General features: G+C 43.1%; 1 protein-coding gene across 3 annotated transcripts; it reads right to left on the bottom strand.

Annotated features, from left to right (window-relative positions):
* Nucleotides 1-5449: 5449 nt before the first annotated feature.
* On the bottom strand, nt 5450-18244 carry LOC139405963 (cadherin-related family member 5-like). Of its 3 annotated transcripts, none has more exons than XM_071148424.1 (17): nt 18108-18244; nt 15814-16020; nt 15357-15434; nt 12604-12806; nt 11821-11877; nt 11633-11725; nt 11454-11540; nt 11229-11339; nt 10880-11050; nt 10707-10797; nt 10510-10616; nt 9389-9589; nt 9134-9265; nt 8942-9020; nt 7315-7508; nt 7163-7183; nt 5450-6964 (listed from the first exon to the last, which is right to left on the bottom strand). In XM_071148424.1, the coding sequence occupies exons 2-17, from the start codon at nt 15899-15901 to the stop codon at nt 5792-5794; spliced, it is 2886 nt and encodes a 961-aa protein (XP_071004525.1). In that variant the 5' UTR covers nt 15902-16020; nt 18108-18244; the 3' UTR covers nt 5450-5791. The 3 variants fall into 3 exon arrangements, with proteins under 3 accessions (XP_071004525.1, XP_071004532.1, XP_071004537.1); XM_071148431.1 differs by lacking the exon at nt 18108-18244 and adding an exon at nt 17686-17906; XM_071148436.1 differs by lacking the exon at nt 11454-11540.
* Between the last annotated feature and the right edge of the window lie 1503 nt (nt 18245-19747).

Here is a 19747-nt window from a genome sequence, read left to right as displayed (position 1 = left end):
CTTGAAAACCCTATTCAATTTTTTTTTTCAAAACCCCATTACATTTTTGCCCAAAGTTTAGAAGAAAAAATAAAAATATAAGTTTTATCTCAATCTCTTCATTCAAAGAATCAATCATGGACACTGTTACTGACAGTTGTGGCTGCTTTGCATTATGTATTGTTGTCTCTACCTTCTTGCCCTTTGTGCTGTTGTCTGTGCCCAATAATGTTTGTACCCTGTTTTGTGCTACTACCATGTTGTGCTGCTGCCATGTTGTGTTGCTACCATGCTGTGTTGCTACCATGCTGTGTTGTCATGTGTTGCTGTCATGCTATGTTGTTGTCTTAGATCTCTCTTTATGTAGTGTGGTGTTGTCTCTCTTGTCGTGATGTGTGTTTTGTCCTATATTTTCATAAATGTATTTTTGTTTTTAATCCCAGCCCCTGTCCCTGCGGTAGGCCTTTTACCTTTTGGTAGGCCGTTATTGTAAATGATAATTTGTTATTTTCTAGTTAAATAAAGGTTAAATATTTTCAGTTTTTTAAGTACTTTGTTGAAACACCTTTGGCAGTGATTACAGCATTGAGTCTTCTTGGGTATGACGCTACAAGCATGGCACACCTGTATTTGGGGAGTTTCTCCCATTCTTCTCTGCAGATCCTCTTAATTAACTTCTTATGGTTGCATGGGCAGTATTGAGTAGCTTGGATGAAAGGTGCCCAGAATAAACGGCCTGCTCCTCAGTCCCAGTTACTAATATATGCATAATATTATTAGTATTGGATAGAAAACACTCTGAAGTTTCTAAAACTGTTTGAATGATATCTGTGAGTATAACAGAACTCAAATGGCAGGCAAAAACCTGAGAAGAAATCCAAACAGGAAGTGAGAAATCTGAGGTTGGTCGATTTTCAACCCAGCCCCTATTGAATTCACAGTGGGATATGGATAAAGTTGCACTTCCTAGGGCTTTCACTAGATGTCAACCGTCTCTAGAAACTTGAATGAGGTTTCTACTGTGTTGTGGGGCTGAATAAGAGCTGAATGAGTCAGGTTACTGGCAGAGAGCCATTTCCTGGTCATGCGCATTTCACATGATATCGACCTGCGTACCATGGGTTCTCTATACACAAAGGAATTCTCCGGTTGGAACCTTATTGAAGATTTATGATAAAAACATCCTAAAGATTGATTCTATACTTAGTTTGAAATGTTTGTTCGACCTGTAATATAACTTTTTGAAGTTATTGTCCGAAGTTATGTGGGACCTGCACAAGCGTCTGGATTTCTATACCTAAGCCCTAACAAAAGTTGCTACTTGGACATAAGTAATGGACATTATCGAACAAATCAAGCATTTATTGTGGAACTAGGATTCCTGGGAGCGCAATCTGATGAAGATCATCAAAGGTAAGGGAATATTTGTAATGTGATTTCTGGTTTCTGTTGACTCCAACATGGCGGATAATTGTATTATTTTTCTGAGTGCCGTCTCAGATTATTGCATGGTTTGCTTTTTCCGTAAAGTTTTTTTGAAATCTGACACAGCGGTTGTGTTAAGGAAAGGTATATCTATAATTGAATGTGTATAACTTGTATTTTCATCTACATTTATGATGAGTATTTCTGTTGAATCGATGTGGCTATGCAAAATCACTGGATGTTTTTGGAACTAGTGAACGCGCCAATGTAAACTCCAATTTTTTTATATAAATATGAACTTTATCAAACAAAACATACATGTATTGTGTAACATGAAGTCCTATGAGTGTCATCTGATGAAGATCATCAAAGGCTAGTGAATAATTGTATCTCTATTTCTGATTTTTGTGACTCCTCTCTTTGGCTGGAAAAATGGCTGTGTTTTTCTGTGGCTTGGTGGTGACCTAACATAATCGTTTGTGGTGCATTTGCTGTAAAGCCTATTTGAAATCGGACACTGTGGTGGGATTAACAACAAGATGACCTTTAAAACGGTATAAGATAAATGTATGTTTGAGGAATTTTAATTATGAGATTTCTGTTGTTTTGAATTTGGCGCCCTGCACTTTCACTGGCTGTTGTCATATCATCCCGTTAATGGGATTTCAGCCCTAATAAGTTTTAAGCTCAGTCAGGTTGGATGGGGAGCGTCGCTGCACAGCTATTTTCAAGTCTCTCCAGAGATGTTCAATCGGGTTTAAGTCCGGGCTCTGGCTGGGCCACTCAAGGACATTCAGAGACTTGTCCCGAAGCCACTCCTGTGTTGTCTTGGCTGTGTGCTTAGGGTCGTTATCCTGTTGGAAGGTGAACCTACGCCCCAGTCGGAGGGCCAGAGCGCTCTGGAGCAGGTTTTCATCAAGAATCACTCTATACTTTGCTCCGTTGATCTTTCCCTCGATCCTGACTAGTCTCCCAGTCCCTGCTGTTGAAAAACATCCCGACAGCATGATGCTGCCACCACTATGCTTCACCGTAGGGATGGTGCCAGGTTTCTTCCAGACGTGACGCTTAGCATTCACGCCAAAGAGTTCAATCTTGGTTTCATCAGACTAGAGAATCTTTCTCATGGTCTGAGAGTTCTTTAGGTTCCTTTTGGCAAACTCCAAGCGGGCTGCCATGTGCCTTTTACTGAGGAGTGGATTCTGTCTGGCCACTTTAAAGGCCTGATTTGTGGAGTGCTGGTTGTCCTTCTGGAAGGTTCTCCCATCTCCACAGACAGCCTCTGGAGCTCTGTCAGAGTGATCATCTGGTTCTTGGTAAGCTCCCTACCAAGGCCCTTCTCCCCCAATTGCTCAGTTTGGCCGGGCGGCCAGCTCTAGGAAGAGTCTTGGTGGTTTAAGAATGATGGAGGCCACTGTGTTCTTGGGGACCTTCAATACTGCACTATTTTTTTGGTACCCTTCCCCAGATCTGTGACTCGACACAATCCTGTCCCGGAGCTCTACGGACAATTCCTTTGCCCTCATGGCTTAGTTTTTTTGTGACATACACTGTCAACTGTGGGACCTTATATAGACAGGCGTGCGCCTTTCCAAATCATGTCCAATCAATTGAATTTACCATGGGTGGACTCCAATGAAGTTGTAGAAAAACCTCAAGTATGATTAATGGAAACAGGATGCACCTGATCTCAATTTTAAGTCTCAAATCAAAGGGTCTGAATAATTATGTAGATAAGGTATTTCTGTTTTTTTTTTATTTTAGTACATTTTTAAAAAATTTCTAGAAACTTGTTTTCACTTTGTCATTGTGGGGTATTGTGTGTAGATTGATTAGGATTTTTTTTTAATACATTTTAGCCTGAAGCTGTAACATAACAAAATGTGGAAAAAGTCAAGTGGTATGAATACTTCCCGAATGCACTGTATGTGTTTAGATAATGTGTCTTGCGTACAATTTAAAATGTTGCATCAAGAAGTAGGGGAGGGGTGCGTGGCAAAGACATGGTGCGTCTCTCTCCAGAATGCATGCATATGTACTAAAGTGCCCATTTGGCAATGTCGGATTGTCTTAACTCACCACATACACCACTAATAAGCCGAGCTCAGTCATTTTTCTTTGCCTCACACAAGTCAATGAAGCCATTGCGAATGATAGTTACTCAGTATTTGAAACATTTTTCCAACACTCACGGCCTCGATAATCACCAAGCCTCAGTGTGAAAGAACAAAATATCATGATCTGATGATCCCATCTACAGTGGGGCAAAAATGTATTTAGTCAGCCACCAATTGTGCAAGTTCTCCCACACAAAAAGATGAGAGAGGCCTGTAATTTTCATCATAGGTACACTTCAACTATGACAGATAAAAATGAAGAAAAAAAAATCCTGAAAATCACATTGTAGACAGGAGGAGTGAGATTGAAAGAACCAGAGTTTTCATCAGGATATTTTCTACTGTTTTTATTTGTCGGCTTTATGTATTTTACTTAGTTGACAATGGAAGTTATAGGCCTACTGCTGCATTGGCCTAGAGGCTATCTCTGAGTTCTAAACTCTCATTTCTTTAGCCGCCAATGGATCATATAATATCAATGTTTCCATATGGCAGAGGCTAGTGCTTTCGCCATAGTTTAATTTGAACTTTTATATTTGTATCATTTTACTTCAGATTTGTATGATTTCTTTTTTTGTACCTTTATTTTACTAGGCAAGTCAGTTAAGCACAAATTCTTATTTTCAATGACGGCCTAGGAACAGTGGGTTAACTGCATGTTCAGGGGCAGAACGACAGATTTTGTACCTTGTCAGCTCGGGGGTTTGAACTCGCAACCTTCCGGTTACTAGTTCAACGCTCTAACCACTAGGCTACCCTGCCGATTAAAAATGTCACAATAATTTTAAGAAACAAAATGATAATATGGAAATGAAATTGCTTGACAAAAATTTGCATTTAAAAATAATCAGAATTGGCACACAGATTGGTAGAAATGGTAGGATAAATTATTATCTTCCCTAAATTTGAAACTCACGAGCTCAGTCTTTACTATGGTCTTTAGTATTACAACCAACGGGCAAGCTTTTGCACACATAGGAGGTCCTGTGAAAAAACGTGCCCACCTATGGAAATAAAAGGTCCAACTGATTTGTCCTGCTGCTGGCCCTGACTATCCATCTTTAATTTCACCTGCTTCACAGTCTAACACTTTTTGTGCGCAAAGATGTTGTCACTGGGTGGAGAACATTGACAATAGGCTACTTTTGTTCGTAAGAACCTAATTATTAATTTGACCCCCCCTCTTCTCTAGGCTAACGGACTGTGAGTCACAGCCATCTGTAGAAAGGGTTCTACATGCAACGCAAAAGGGTTCTTCAAAGGGTTCTCCTATAGGGATAGCCAACGAACCCTTTAATTAAGCTTCTAGATAGCACCCTTTTTTCTAAGAGTGTGGTCTGATTTGTTCATCTTTCTAACCCTTGTAGTCATTCTCATTGTGGGATTGTGGGAATCCACTCTGGATGGATTCCAATAGGAATTAAACATCACTTTGTAAACCATCATAATGTGACTTGATGCTGGTTATGCTTTAGTTTATGCTTGTCACCAGCGTCCAATACACAGGGATGCCTGGTCACCAGCAAAAAAAACACAACAAAATCTGGTCACCAGCGAAAATACAACAAAGTGGTCACCAGCGAAAACACAACGATAGCTGGGCTGCCATCGAATACACAACAAGGGCTGGTCACCAGGGAAAACACAACAAAGGCTCGTCACCAGCGAAAAACACAACGAAGGCTGGTTGCCCAGCAGAACCAACTAGACCAGACCAACCAGACCAATCAGACCAGCTTGACCAGCTGGATCATGCTGGTCATACCAGCTTGACTAAGATCCAACAGGCACTGACCAGCATAGACCAGCATGGTCTAGCATGGAACAGCTTGAAATGTATGCTGGTCTGTGCTGTTTTTTTTTCATCAAGGATCACAGGGGTGTTTTTAGTTCTAACTAAATAAGAATGGTTATAGGGGTTGACAATAAACAGATGCACAATACATATTTATTTGTAAGTAGGCCTACACACAGTGTGCAGGAGTCCATTCAACACAATAAGAACAACAACACAGCAACACAACATACTCAAGTCATAGGCCTATGTTACAAGTGAAGTGTAGCCTATATCTCAGACACATGGCCTGTTGTGTTGTGTTTCATTTACACTTTGTTGAGGCAAGTCTAGGATGTTCCGATGTCATCAGTGTACTGTATGTGTGTGTGTTTCTGTGTGTGTTTATATGGGCGTGTTTCAGAGCGTTCCAACATCTTTGGCCTCAGCAACTCACCAAAGATACTTTTATTAGAGAGTGTTTCTGGGTTACTGTCTATCTCTCCTTTGATTGGCCCACTGATACTTCCTGCTCAGTATTACAGGGTTGAGATGATTGACTCCCCTGTTTCAAGCTCTCTGCTTCGCTCTCCAAATGACCCCCCTTTCCTTCCATATAATCACTGCCTCTCTCGACCCCTCCCTTGTCTCCCTCCATCAATTCCATCGCTCTCTCCACTTCTTCGCCATTCTCAGTCCCCTCGTCCTCTCCACTGCTGGGGGGGATCTCAGTAGTGATGTCATTGTCATAGTCTGTTATCAGGAATGTGGGCTGTACTCGAAAACAGAGTCTCACCAGCTCTTCATCCTCATCATCATCACTGGTCCTGATGGCCTCCTCATCCCCCAGGAAGGAGTCATCATCCCCAATGGAGGCTATCTCAGGGCTGTGTGTGGAGAGTTTGCACTTCTCAGGGTACCCTGGTGGTCCTACCTGCTCTGGGGTGGGCGTGGTCAGTACAGGTATGTGTGCCTGCCCTGTAGTGGGTTTAGGTGGGGGTGTCCCAACACTGTCCTGCTCTGGACAGGGTGGAGTAAGTAAAGGTGTGTGAGTATCTCCTGTACACTCTGGAGTGTGTATTGGGTCTGCAGCAGGTGAAAGAGGGAGAGGTGTGGTAATTGAGGTAGGAGGTGGGGTGGCATGGGGGGGTGAGTTGATAGGAATGGGAGGAGGTAAAGGTGTGTGTACCTGCTGTTGGGTAGGTGAGGTAGGTGGGTGGGTGTCTTTAGGAGTCTCTTCTACCTGAGTGGGTGTACCTACCTCTTCTGCAATAGGGAAGGGGTGTGTATGTGAAAATCTGTCTGCAGATAAAGGTTCATCCATCAGATTCGGGGTAGGTGTGGGGAGTGTGGGTGTGTTAAAGCTAGAGTTGTCCAAGGGTTGAGTGGATGTTGTGAGTAGTTCAGGTGTGGTGGTTGTAGCAGGTGTATGGGAGGAGTTGGGTGAAGCAGGGCAATGACTGGGGTCTGTAGGAGTGGTGCTGGGTAGTATAGGCTGGATGTAGGTCGTTGAGGGTATAGCTACAGGTAAAGCATTGAGTGGAGAAGAGTTGAAGTCTGCAGGACTGTAGATGCTCTGACTGCCAAGTAGCTTGGACGGGGAACTGCTCAGACCCTCTTTTTTAAATTTCACCTCATCCAGTACTGGCATGGGACTACTGTGACTCACCTGGGGAGAAAAAACACACACACAACAAGATGGCTACACTATGCCCTGTATGTGAGACACACACACACACACACACACACACACACACACACACACACACACACACACACACACACACACACACACACACACACACACACACACACACACACACACACACACACACACACACAGGGGCTGAGAGGAGGAGAGACTCACCAGTTGGAAGCATTGTAATCTCTAAACCAGCAGGGGAGAGGGGAGAGGAGACAGAGAGACACACAGGTCAGAGCACAGGACCAGAATGTGTAAATGTTAGAGCTTAACAGTTAAAAGGTTAGGGGTCAGGGTGAGGTGTCAGTGTATCTCACCACGTTGGGGTGCTTCCCCTGGGCTATACAGCCCCTGTCCTCTGGGTCCTTCAGTCCTCTGTATGTCTGGAGTACATGCTGCAGTGCATACAGAGTGCAGCCTAACAGAGTTAGCCCCAGGATGACCATACCCATAGCCTTGCCCACTGCACAGCTACCAGGAAGAAGCCCATCCCCCAATTGGCCCTGAGGGACTGCACACACACACACACACACACACGCACACGCACACACACACACATATACACTAAGTGTACAAAACATTAGGAACACCATTTATACTGACTCTAGACACAGGCACACCCACTCACATACAGTCATATACGCTGCTGCTACTCTGTTTATCATACACTGAATGTACAAAACCTTAGAAAACATTACTAATATTGAGTTGCACCCCCTTTTTCCTTCAGAACAGACTCAATTAGTCTGGGCATGGACTCTACAAGGTATTGAAAGCATTCCACAGGGATGCTGGCCCATGTTGACTCCAATGCTTCCCACAGTTGTGTCAAGTTGGCTGGATGTCCTTTGGGTGGTGGACCATTCTTGATACACACAGGAAACTGTTGAGCGTGAAAAACCCAGCAGAGCTGCAGTTCTTGACACACTCAAACTGGTGCGCCTGGCACCTAATGCCATACCCCGTTCAAAAGCACTGAAATATTTAGTCTTCTCAGTTCACCCTCAGAATGGCACACATATACACAATCCATGTCTCAATTGTCTAAAGGCTTAAAAATCCTTCTAAGGATAGAACCCTTTATTTCAATTTCCGCCTAAAATTACATACCCGAATCTAACTGCCTGTAGCTCAGGACCTGAAGCAAGGATATGCATATTCTTGATACCATTTCAAAGGAAACTCTTTGAAGTTTGTGGAAATGTGAAATGAATGTTGGAGAATATAACACATTAGTTCTGGTAAAAGATAATACAAAGAAGAAAACATGAATTTTTTTGTATTTCTTTGTACCATCATCTTTTAAATTGAAGAGAAAGGCCATAATGTATTACTCCAGCTCAGGCACAATTTAGATTCTGGCCACTAGATGGGAGAAGTGTATGTGCAAAGTTTTAGACTGATCCAATGAAGCATTGCATTCCTGTTCAAATGTTGTATCAAGACTGCCCAAATGTGCTAATTGGTTTATTAATACATTTTCAAGTTCATAATTGTGCACTCTCCTCAAACAATAGCACGGTATTATTTCACTGTAATAGCTACTGTAAATTGGACAGTGAAGTTAGATTAACAAGAATTTAAGTTACCTTAAATTCTTGTTAACTTAAATTCTTGTTAATTTAAATTCTTGTTTTCTGCCAATATCAGATATGTCTATGTCCTGGGAAATGTTCTTGTTTCTTACAACTTCATGCTAATCGCATTAGCCTATGTTAGCTCAACCATCCCACAGGGGTGTGTAAATTATCCTGTAGAGGTCCCCTTCATCTACACTGATTGAAGTGGATTTAACAAGTGACATCAATAACAGGTCATAGCCTTCACCTGGATACAACTGGTCAGCCTATGTCATGTTTTGTAGACTCAATGTACATACAGACACTGATGATGAACTGCAGAGCAAGTATGACCACACAGATTCCCATTATGTGTGTGTGTTACCTGTTTGTCCTTCAAACAGCACCTCCACCTTTATGAGAGCCGTGTCCATTTCACCTGACTCCAAATCCACAGCCACTACCTGCAGGATATCATCGTCATCAACATCAGCTTCACCAATGCAGCTTGTCCATCCTCAATAAAGAGTAATTAGGTTGTTCTCTGGTACTACTCTTCTGTCCAATCAAAGCCCACCTTCAGACTGTGTGTCTGTGATGGCCATAGCTGATTGGTTCTGGCAATCAGAAGCCCCTCCTGTGTGATGTGGTAGAACTGTGTGTGATTGGACGAGGACCTCAGGGAGTAGTGCATATTGGGATTGATGCCCTACCGATTGAGAGAAGAGAGAGTTGAAGTTACAGAATATTATACTATGCATGTCTAGCTGTGCTATTATACTATGCATGTCTAGCTGTGTGTATGTGTGTGTGTGTGTGCGTGTGTGCATACATCAGAGAAGTCCCTGTCCTGTGTCTGTATCAGCAGCACAGTGTTGCCGTAAGTGTTGACCAGTGAGGCAGGGCTGTCGCCTTCGATGACAAAGCCACGGTATTCAGGCCAACTGAACTGAGGAGGAAAGTGGTTGACAGCCACAACACGGACCACCACTGTGGCAACTGAGTACTTCCTAGGGTCATTCCTCTGGTATGCCTGAGGAGTGGGAGAAATTTTCCATTAATAATGGTTTTGTTCAGTCTCCATACTCGTTTATACACTCATTGGACAGTTTATTAGGTACACCCATGAAGTACCGGGTCGGACCCTCTTTTATCTCCAGAACATCCTGAGTTCTTCAGGGCATGGAAACATTGCTCAATTGGAATCAAAGGACCTAACGTGTGCCAGGAAAACATTCCCCACACCATTACACCACCGCCACCAGCCTGTACCGTTGACACCAGGCAGGATGGGGCCATGGACTCTGGCATCAGCATGACGCAACAGGAATCTGGATTCGTCGAACCAGGCAATGTTTTTCCACTCCTCAATTGTCCAGTGTTGGTGATTGCGTGCCTACTGGAGCCGCTTCTTCTGGTGTGGTCGGCTGCTGCAATAGCCCATCCGTGACAAGGACCAATGAGTTGTGCGTTCCAAGATGCCGTTCTGTTCACCACTGTTTTACTGCGCTGTTATTTGCCTGTTTGTGGCCCACTTGTTAGCTTAAATGCTTCTTGCCATTCTCCTTCGACCTCTCATCAACGAGCTGTTTTCACCCACAGGACTACCACTAACTGGATACTGGATGTTTTTTGTTTGCCGCACAATTCTTGGTAAACCCTAGACACTGTCATGCGTGAAAAGCCCAGGAGGCCGGCCGTTTCTGAGATACTGGATCCGGTGCGCCTGGAACCGATGATCATACCACCCTCAAAGTCGCTTAGGTCACTCGTTTTGCCCATTCTAATGTTCAATCAAACAGTAACTGAATGCCTCGATGCCTGTCTGCCTGCTTTATATAGCAAGCCATAGCCACGTGACTCACTATCTGAAAACCATTTTTGTGAGCGGGGTGGTGTACCGTATAAACTGTCCACTGAGTGTAAGTCTGCATAAGTGTGTGTGTGTCTCACCATGACTTGGAGGTGTAGTGTGGGTGTCTGTAGTCTGTTCTCTACTCCTCTTGTCAGACGCACCTCCCCTGTCAGCTCATCCATCACGAAATGCCCGCTATCAGCCCCTGACAACATGTAGCTATCTATGTTATCAGCTCCTAGTATTATTCTGCATTTCATTGTAAAGTTAAACGATGCGTGTGTGTGTGTGTTACCTGACAGGATGCTGTAGCTGAGAGGTGTGCTGAGGCCTCTGTCTCCATCCACAGCATTGATTGGCCCGGGAGAAAAGTCCAGAAGAATGTCCTATAACAGACAACATTAACACAATACATCAGTCCCTAACCGCTAACCACCGACACCTACCACCCGAACCCTGGTCACTAACCTGTTTGCCTTCTGTGATGTTAACCATGTAGATGGGATTGGTGCAGACACGATTTGATTGGTCGTTGGAGATGGGCGTGCACGGCAGGAAATGTGGGTACTGGTCGTCTCTGTCCAAGATATTTACGATCAGGATGGCACTGGTGTTGAACTTCTCTGCAGTGTTAATCTCCTACACATACATAAATACACACGTACACACACACACAGACCGTATCAGACTGAAACAGACTGGTTGGTGGAACAGTTCCAGTCATGCAATCTGATTGGTGTGCATTATTCACAAAATATATCACGCAGATTGTAGGAGCAGCCAAACTCTTTCAGTAGCAGTAGGTCTATTAGTATACCAAAGCGGATATGGTAATCTCTAGTTGTGTTTTGGTCTCGTAGTCCAGAGGCTTGGCCAGTATCACCTCTCCACTGTTAGGGAGATCCACTCTGAAGTATGCAGCATCAGGCTGGAACAGAGACCACCCACAAATACTGTACACACTCATTTAAATGCACAACATTATTGATGCAGTAAGGAGACCTGGTGTATATTTATGTATAAAACGTTATTAATACTGTACCGAGGTCTGGTCGATGGAGTACATGATGGTGTCATCATCTGCATCTGTGGCCTGGACTGTAAACACCACTGTATTCACCTCAGCCAGCTAGACAGCACGCAATAGTCTGTTTCAGTGTGTGTGTGTGTGTGTGTGTGTGTGTGTGTGTGTGTGTGCGCTTACATGTGTAGTCTACTTACCTCACTGATGTTGCGAGGCTGAATGGTGCTCTCCACAAACTCAGGAGTGTTATCATTCTCATTCAGAATCTCCACCATGATCCTGTACTCACTCTGAAACACACATACACATTTAGAAGTTTGGGATCCATAATAAAATCACTATGGTACAAGGGACAAATATATTTCCAGAAATGAATAGTCTCTACCTGCACAATGTCCTCCTCAAAGCAGGTCAACGCTGCCATCAGGACTGGGCCCTGAACCTGAAACACACACACACAAATACACACAAAAATGGTTATTCCAACCATAGGAGCCTGCTCTCAATGTTCAAAAGAACAGCTTTACTGCTCCTTGACATCGATTCTACAAGTGGACCTAAACCATGCAAGGAAAATGCACCCCACACCATAACGTAATCTTCGTATTCTTCATTTACTCAAGTGTTTCCTTTCTTTCGTCAGCTGTATGCCTACAGTCGGGAAGGCCGCAATTTGGGCAGCATGCACGCCAGATATACAGCTTGTTGCATTGTGGTCAAATAGACATATAATCCATAGAAGGGTTTTGGAACCTATTACCCTGGCAATATGACTGTTACACTCATAGGTACACTCATGGGTACACTAACAATGGCTGTCAGTCCTGATTTAAATGGAAACTACCACCTATGATTTCTTAATCTGGCCCTGCTAATTTTAACTCTAACCTTAACCACACTGCTAATCCTAATGCTTAACCCTAACCTTGAATTAAGACCAAAACTTTTTGTTTTCATAAATGTTAACAATTTAGCCAATTTTGACTTTGAAGCTGGCCTATCTGGCAGAAATCGCTCAGTTCTACCTCCAGGGCAAGATTCATGATAATAAATGTCAACCTGAATCTGCATATGACCCTGCTGTGTGTTGTTGTTTGAGTCATGTTCCAAACCAAGACCAAATCCTGTCATCATTGTGACAAAATTGCAATAACATTTTTAAGATTACCTCCCGGTCCAGAACTCTGTCCAATGGGGCCTTGAGTCTGATGCTCCGCCCTTCCAGGAAGAACCAATCAGCATCCTCCCCAGTTAGGCTCCAGACAACATCATTGGCTGTCAGCTCTGTGTTAAGCTCAATGATAAGTTCTCCCATCATGCTGTTCTCTCTAACCGTGGAAAACACATCCTGGCCCTCCAGACATGGATTCCCTGCCAGTCAGACAAGTCTATGATTAGCACAGTAGCCAATCAGACAAAGTGCTGAGCCTTTGGGATATAAGCCACGCAGGAAGCACAATTTCTGCTTACAACAAACACCTTTTCGGTAGCTTTTTAAAGGTTATTTCAGCTAACGGATTTAATCAATAAAAAAATGTATTCTGGCAAATCAATAACAGAACAGCCTACAAAAGGTGTGCCAACCCTGTTGAAAAAAACAACACAGACTGCTTGTAAATTTCAAGCTGGTCCATGCTGGTCAAGCTGGTCTGACCAGCAGATGTGGAGTGGAGGGTATATCCAGTATACGCCGTATACCCACTTTTTTTGTGGGTATTGCGGTTACTCACAATGCTTATCAAAGTAGTGTGGTGTAGTGGAGGTATACAGCGTATCAATTAATAAGGCTGATGGAACAGATCAGAATGTTTAGCTTAAAATGTTGATAAACTACAATTTCTTCACATTTTAAGTGCAGCAATATGTACACAGTGGTAGGCATACTCACAAATGTTCCAAAATGCAATTGGCTGCAAAACACTGTTCTAAAATGCGCACAGCTCATGCAAGAGGTTTCATGTACAGAGATAAATATATATTTAGAAATGTTGAAAGAGGGGAGATGCAACAACTATCATTGGTTGCTAATATGACTAGGTTAATGCCTTTGGCTGCTAGACAATGAAAGAAAGTTGATTTGAAAACCAATAGGCATACACACACATATGTACAGTGCCTTTGGAAAGTATTCAGACCCCTTGACCTTTTCCACATTTACAGCCATTACATCCGTATTCTAAAATTGATTCACCTGTTTTTTTCCCTAGAAAAACGACACACAATACTCCATTAGGACAAAGCAAAAACAGATTTTAGCAAATTTATATTCATTTATGAAATAATAAATGCTGAAATATCACTGCTATTTTCAAGTCTCTACAGAGATGTTCGATCGGGTTTAAGTCCGGGCTCTGGCTGGACCGCTCAATGAAATTCAGAGACTTGTCCCCAAGCGTTGTCTTGGCAGTGTGCTTAGGGTCGTTGTCCTGTAGGAAGGTGAACCTTCTCCCCAGTCTGAGGTCTTGAGCGCGCTGGAGCAGGTTTTCATCAAGGATCTCTCTGCACTTTGCTCCGTTCATGTTACCCTCGATCCTGACTAGTCTCCCAGTCCTTACCGCCGAAAAACATCCCACAACATGATGCTGCGACCACCGTGCTTCACCGTAGGAATGGTGCCAGGTTTCCTCCAGACATGATGCTTGGCATTCAGGCCAAAGAGTTCAATCTTGGTTTCATCAGACTAGAGAATCTTGCTTCTCATTGTCAGATTCGTTTAAGTGCCTTTTGGCAAACTCCAAGCAGGCAGTCATGTGCCTTTTATTGAAGAGTGGCATCCGTCTGGCCACTCTACCATAAAGGCCTGATTGTTGGAGTGCTGCAGAGATGGTTGTCCTTCTGAAATGTTCTCCCATCTCTACAGAGGAACTCTGGAGCTCTGTCAGAGTGACCATCGGGTTCTTGGCCACTTCCCTGACCAAGGCCCTTCTACCCCGACTGCTCAGTTTGGCCCGGGCGACCAGCTCTTGGAAGAGTCTTTGTGGTTCCAAACTTTTTCCATTTAAAGGAGGCCACTGTGTTAATTTTTTAGTACCCTTCCCCAGATCTGTGCCTCGACACAATCCTGTCTCAGAGTTTTACAGACAATTCCTTTGACCTCATGGCTTGGTTTTTGCTCTGACATACACTGTCAACTGTGGGAACTTATATAGACAGGTGTGTGCCTTTACAAATCATGTCCAATCAATTTAAATTTACCACAGGTGGACTCCAATGAAGTTGAAGAAATGTTGTTGGGCCCTGACCTTAGAGAGATGTTTTATTTCTCTATTTGGTTAGGTCAGGGTGTGATTTGGGGTGGGCATTCTATGTTGTCTATTTCTTTGTTGTTTTTGCCTATTGTGGTTCCCAATCAGAGGCAGCTGTCTATCGTTGTCTCTGATTGGGGATCATATATAAGTTGTAATTTTCCGTTTGGGTTTTGTGGGGTGTTGTTTTCCATTCAGTATCTGTGCCTGATGGAACTTTTCGCTTTCGTTTTTGTATTCGTTATTTTTGTTTGAGTGATTCTTGACAATAAAGATCATGAACACTTTCCATGCTGCGCTTTGGTCCACTCTTCCTTACGACGACAAGCGTTACAAAACATCTCAAGGATGATCAATGGAAACAGGATGCACATGAGCTCAATTTCGACTCTCATAGCAGAGTATCTGAATTCCTATGTAAATAATTTCTGTTTTTTCATTTTTAATAAATGTGAAGAAAAAAATGTAAACCTGTTTTTGCTTTGTCCTTTTGCTTTGGCGTATTGTGTGTAGATTGATGAGGGAAAAAATTACTCATTGCTTTGGGCCCCTAGGGCCTGTGTGCGCGTGTGTCTGTATTTTCAGTTTTTCTTCAGCAGGGAAGGAAGAAGCTTATGAAAACGTGGTGATGGGTGTATTTGCCATAAACATATACCGGTACACTACAATTACTTACAATTTTCTCGTCTCACAGTTTGGTCACCACTCCCGGCCTCCCAAGGCAAGCCATCTTCTACAATTGTATAGGGATGCCCTGCACGAACCAAAACAGCTCACTTTTACACACAGCTTCATTGGAAACTCTGTCTAAATTAAATTAAAGTACTTACAAATTCGTAACATATTGCACGAATTGACATTTTTAACATATCATACGAAATGAATGGTGTTGTACAAAATGTGCACAATATTCAGGACCCGTTTTGGCTTATGGGTGCTACTTTCAGTACTAATAGCTAAAAAGTATATACAAAACCTCTGGAACGATGTGGAACACTGACAGTCTAACAGGGTCTCGTTCAATAGTTCTACTTGTTCACAAACACACACACACCATTCAACAGAAAACTGTCCTCCCTCCCTACTTGTGTTTTTTTATTTTTCTATGAGACAGTTGTGGTGATGGGTCTTACCTGTGACTCTGAGGGGACTGAGGAGGAGTAGTGTGGACCAGAGCAGGACCCTCCACCTGGACAGACAAGGCCTCTGTGGCTGCATCATTACAGCCTCAATCCAACACCAGGTCTTAATCACAGCCCCTAGCCTTGGATCTAGAACCTTCCTTAGCACAGCTCCATGCTCCGGGCCCAGTCCCAGCCTCTCACACCACAACCCCTGGCCTGGAACAGAGAACGATAAGTGTGGTAACATAAGAGCCATTTTGTTGTTGAACAACAAATAGTTTTGCCACTGATCAATGCTAGACTATCTGTGGCTAGCTAGCAGTATTAACATGTCTGTCACTGAGCAATGCTAAGCTAACTACGACTAGACAGCTGTCTTTATTGTCATTGGTGTAACTTAAGTGAGTGATGCTAGGCTAACTATGGCAAGCTATATGTCTGTACTTACATAGGCAAGCTGTCATTGAGCAGTGCTAGGAAAGCTACAATTAACTGACACAGTGGCCACTGGGCAAAGCTAAGCTAACTATGGCTAGCCAGCTGTCTGTATTGACAAGGCTGTCACTGAAGAATGCTTGGTTAACTATGGCTAGCTTGCTGTCTGTTCTATCTTGGTGGTCACTGTGACTAAACGATGCTAGGCTAACTATCTAGCTTTCTGTGTTGACATTGCTTGATTGACTGTGGGCTTGTGCCATCAGTATCCCTCACCTTTTCACATGACACTTTATTCAGTGGCTAATGTTAGCATTGGGCACATTGTAATTCCTGGTCCTGCTTAACTGATCAAGTTAAGGTCTTTACTGAAGCTGTAATTAATGTTTAGTTGGATGGAGATAAGCTCTAAGGGTCAGGACTTTAACACACTTATACACACTTGCAGGCACGCACATACAACACAGACACACACACAAGTAAGTGGGATTTTGTTCAGCTTTCCCTGTCTGACAAACCACCTCACCTCTAACCCCTGCTCTCCCCACCTCAGTCCTCCCTGAACCCCTCCCCTGCTTGACTCTGAGACAGACAACCACCCTTCACCCTTCCTATAACCCTCCCTCTCTCTACTGACACAGCAGTACCTTCTAGATGTGAATGTGTTATTGCCCGGTAAGTGATTGAGAGTCACGTAAGGTGACAAATCAGGTCAGGATAAACAACATTGTCAGATCTGTATAGTATTTAAAGACACATATTCATTCCTGGAGTCTAAATAATGAATTCTGTCTTTTGGCTGTGCTGCCAACAAACCTCCTTCCATGGGGCCTAGTTCTGGTTCCTGTCAGGGTTTAGGATCACTCCATTCCATCTCAATTCCAACAAATAAAGCATCCATGATTAAATTTGAAATCACACACACACACACACACACACACACACACACACACACACACACACACACACACACACACACACACACACACACACATTCTATGCATAGTCACTTTACCCCTACCTACATGTACAAATTACCTCGACTAACCTGTACCGGTACCCCCTGTATCTCATTTTATTGTGTTACTTTTTATTTACATGTTTTACTTTATTTTATTTAGTAAATATTTTATTAACTATATTTCTTGAACTGCATTGTTGTTTAAGGGCTCGTAAGTAACCATTTCACGGTAAGGTCTACTCTACACCTGTTGAATTTGGTGCATGTGACAAAACAAATTTGATTTGATTTTGATGAACTCAAAAGTATTACCCTGCACACAAACAGACGCACGCAAGCACGCACACATAAATCATATTCCTTGCTTTACTATCCTTGTGGGGACTTTTGGGGTTTTCCGGTACCCACAAGGATAATAATACAAGCCCCTCCCCCCACACACATATACACATACAGACACACCACCTTTACTTGTGCTGACTGACCTTTCGGTGTTAGATCATCTGTGGGTTATGTTCTTAATGCCTAGAGAATACAACATATCTGCTGGACGGACTGTAGGAACACATATACATACACAGCCTTCCAAGCTGACCCAGGGAGCGTGTCCTCACAGCAATAAGCACACACTAAGAAAAATAAGCACAGATACACAAGCAGACACCACCAAACGTACAGAAAGAAACACGGACGCAAGCACACACAGTACTTGAACTCTCTCTCACACACCAGACAGACAGCAGCTTAAAAGGCATTTCCTGAGGATAACTGTCGGCTCAGGGGGAGGGATTTACCTGGTGACAGTCCGATAAACAAACAGGGTACCTCGAGAGCACTAGCCAATCGAGGTGCCTAGAAAGATTATACTAGAACAGCATGGAGGTTAAAGACAGGAGTCAAATCTCACCTGACTGTCCCTTTTGACTTCCTCCACACACACCTCTGGGATCCCTGGTGGTTGAATATGGTTTCCATCAGGCATTACAGGTCTGGGTTGTGGTGTGGATATAAAGATGCGGCTGATTAAGCCTGTTGATGATCTAGTCACAGTGGAGGCAAGGGACGTCTTATAAGGGTGTTGTTTGAGCCAGTGTGCGAGTGCGTCAGATGTTCAAGCTTTAGAGAGAACATGCTCTTCGCTAATCAGGCTTGACAAGGGATTACCAATCAAACATAGGATTTTAAGCATGACACCCATGCCCCACTTCTCTACACACACACACACACACACACACACACACACACACACACACACACACACACACACACACACACACACTGAAACAGACTATTGCGTGCTGTCTAGCTGGCTGAGGTGAATGCAGTGGTGTTTACAGTCCAGGCCACAGATGCAGATGATGACACCATCATGTACTCCATTGACCAGACCAACAATAAGAATTTAACAGTAAACAAGTTTCAAAGGGATAGAGACCTTTCAAATGTCATATTAAGGCTATGCACAGTGTTGTAACGATGTGCAAATAGTTAAAGTACAAAAGGGAAAATAAATAAACATGCACATAGGTTATATTTACAATGGTGTTTGTTCTTGACTGGTTGCCCTTTTCTTGTGGCAACAGGTCACACATCTTGCTTCTGTGATGGCACACTGTGATATTTCATCTAATAGATATGGGAGTTTATCAACATTGGATTTGTTTTCGAATTGTTTGTGAGTCTGTGTAATCTGAGAGAAATATGTGTCCCTAGTATCAGTCATACATTTGGCAGGAGGTTAGGAAGTGCAGCTCAGTTTCCACCTCATTTTGTGGGCAGACCCACATCAGAGCTGAAGACTGGCTTAAAGCTAGTTGGCTCATGGAGGTCTTGTCTAGTATGTGGTTGTGACTGCCTGGTTGGTCAGGTAGATTCACAGCTTTCAGGTAGATCAGATGCTGGCCCCTTCGAGGGGTACAACTGATAACAGGACCTTTGTGTCTGCACAGCTAAATCAATGGTGTACATTTAACTTTAAAGGTGTCAAATGTACACTAATTTCAGTGAAGATATGAGTCCCCCTGTACTGGGATTAAAATAACAATTTTGAAAATGTTAAAGATTGAACTCTGTTGCAGTGTTGCTCATTTATCTCTTAAATGTAAGCATCTGCCTCTGGCGCTAAAGATTGCACGTTTGAATCTACTGATAGAAAGTTATTTTTTTCCCACCAAAATCTGATCCTATCCCAATCCTTAACCCTTACCTTAACCATTCAGAGTTAATTCCTTAACTTAACACTAACCTTAACAATTCAGAGTTAATGCCTAAACCTATCCTGAAACACTTTGAAATTTGACGTTTGAGAAACATGGGTGAACAACTAATTCTGATGTCAGACTGTGATATCTTATTGGTTGAGGTGTCATTTGATGTTTCTCTTTCTCCTATAGGCTTAAAAGGTGTCATGTGATATGTTTCTCTTCACTATGACTGCGGTTCAAACTCATAAAAGACACATCCTCGTCCACTAACCCTCGCCTTATGCTCTTGGGGGAATCCCCTTCACCATCTTGGATGGCGGTTCAAATTATTAGCCAAGCAAGG

This window comes from Oncorhynchus clarkii, chromosome 1 (genome assembly GCF_045791955.1).
Source record: "Oncorhynchus clarkii lewisi isolate Uvic-CL-2024 chromosome 1, UVic_Ocla_1.0, whole genome shotgun sequence".
Taxonomy (NCBI): Eukaryota; Metazoa; Chordata; class Actinopteri; order Salmoniformes; family Salmonidae; genus Oncorhynchus; species Oncorhynchus clarkii.
This window is presented reverse-complemented; position numbering and strand designations above follow the sequence as displayed.

Excerpts from the sequence above, each read along its gene's own strand:
- LOC139405963 (XM_071148424.1), bottom strand. The coding sequence starts at position 15,901 with ATGATGCAGCCACAGAGGCCTTGTCTGTCCAGGTGGAGGGTCCTGCTC. Across the intron at positions 10,798-10,879 it reads ACATCACAGAAGGCAAACAG|GACATTCTTCTGGACTTTTC; the intron begins GTTAGTGACCAG and ends TGTCTGTTATAG. Across the intron at positions 9,021-9,133 it reads CACAGACACACAGTCTGAAG|GTAGTGGCTGTGGATTTGGA; the intron begins GTGGGCTTTGAT and ends GATATCCTGCAG.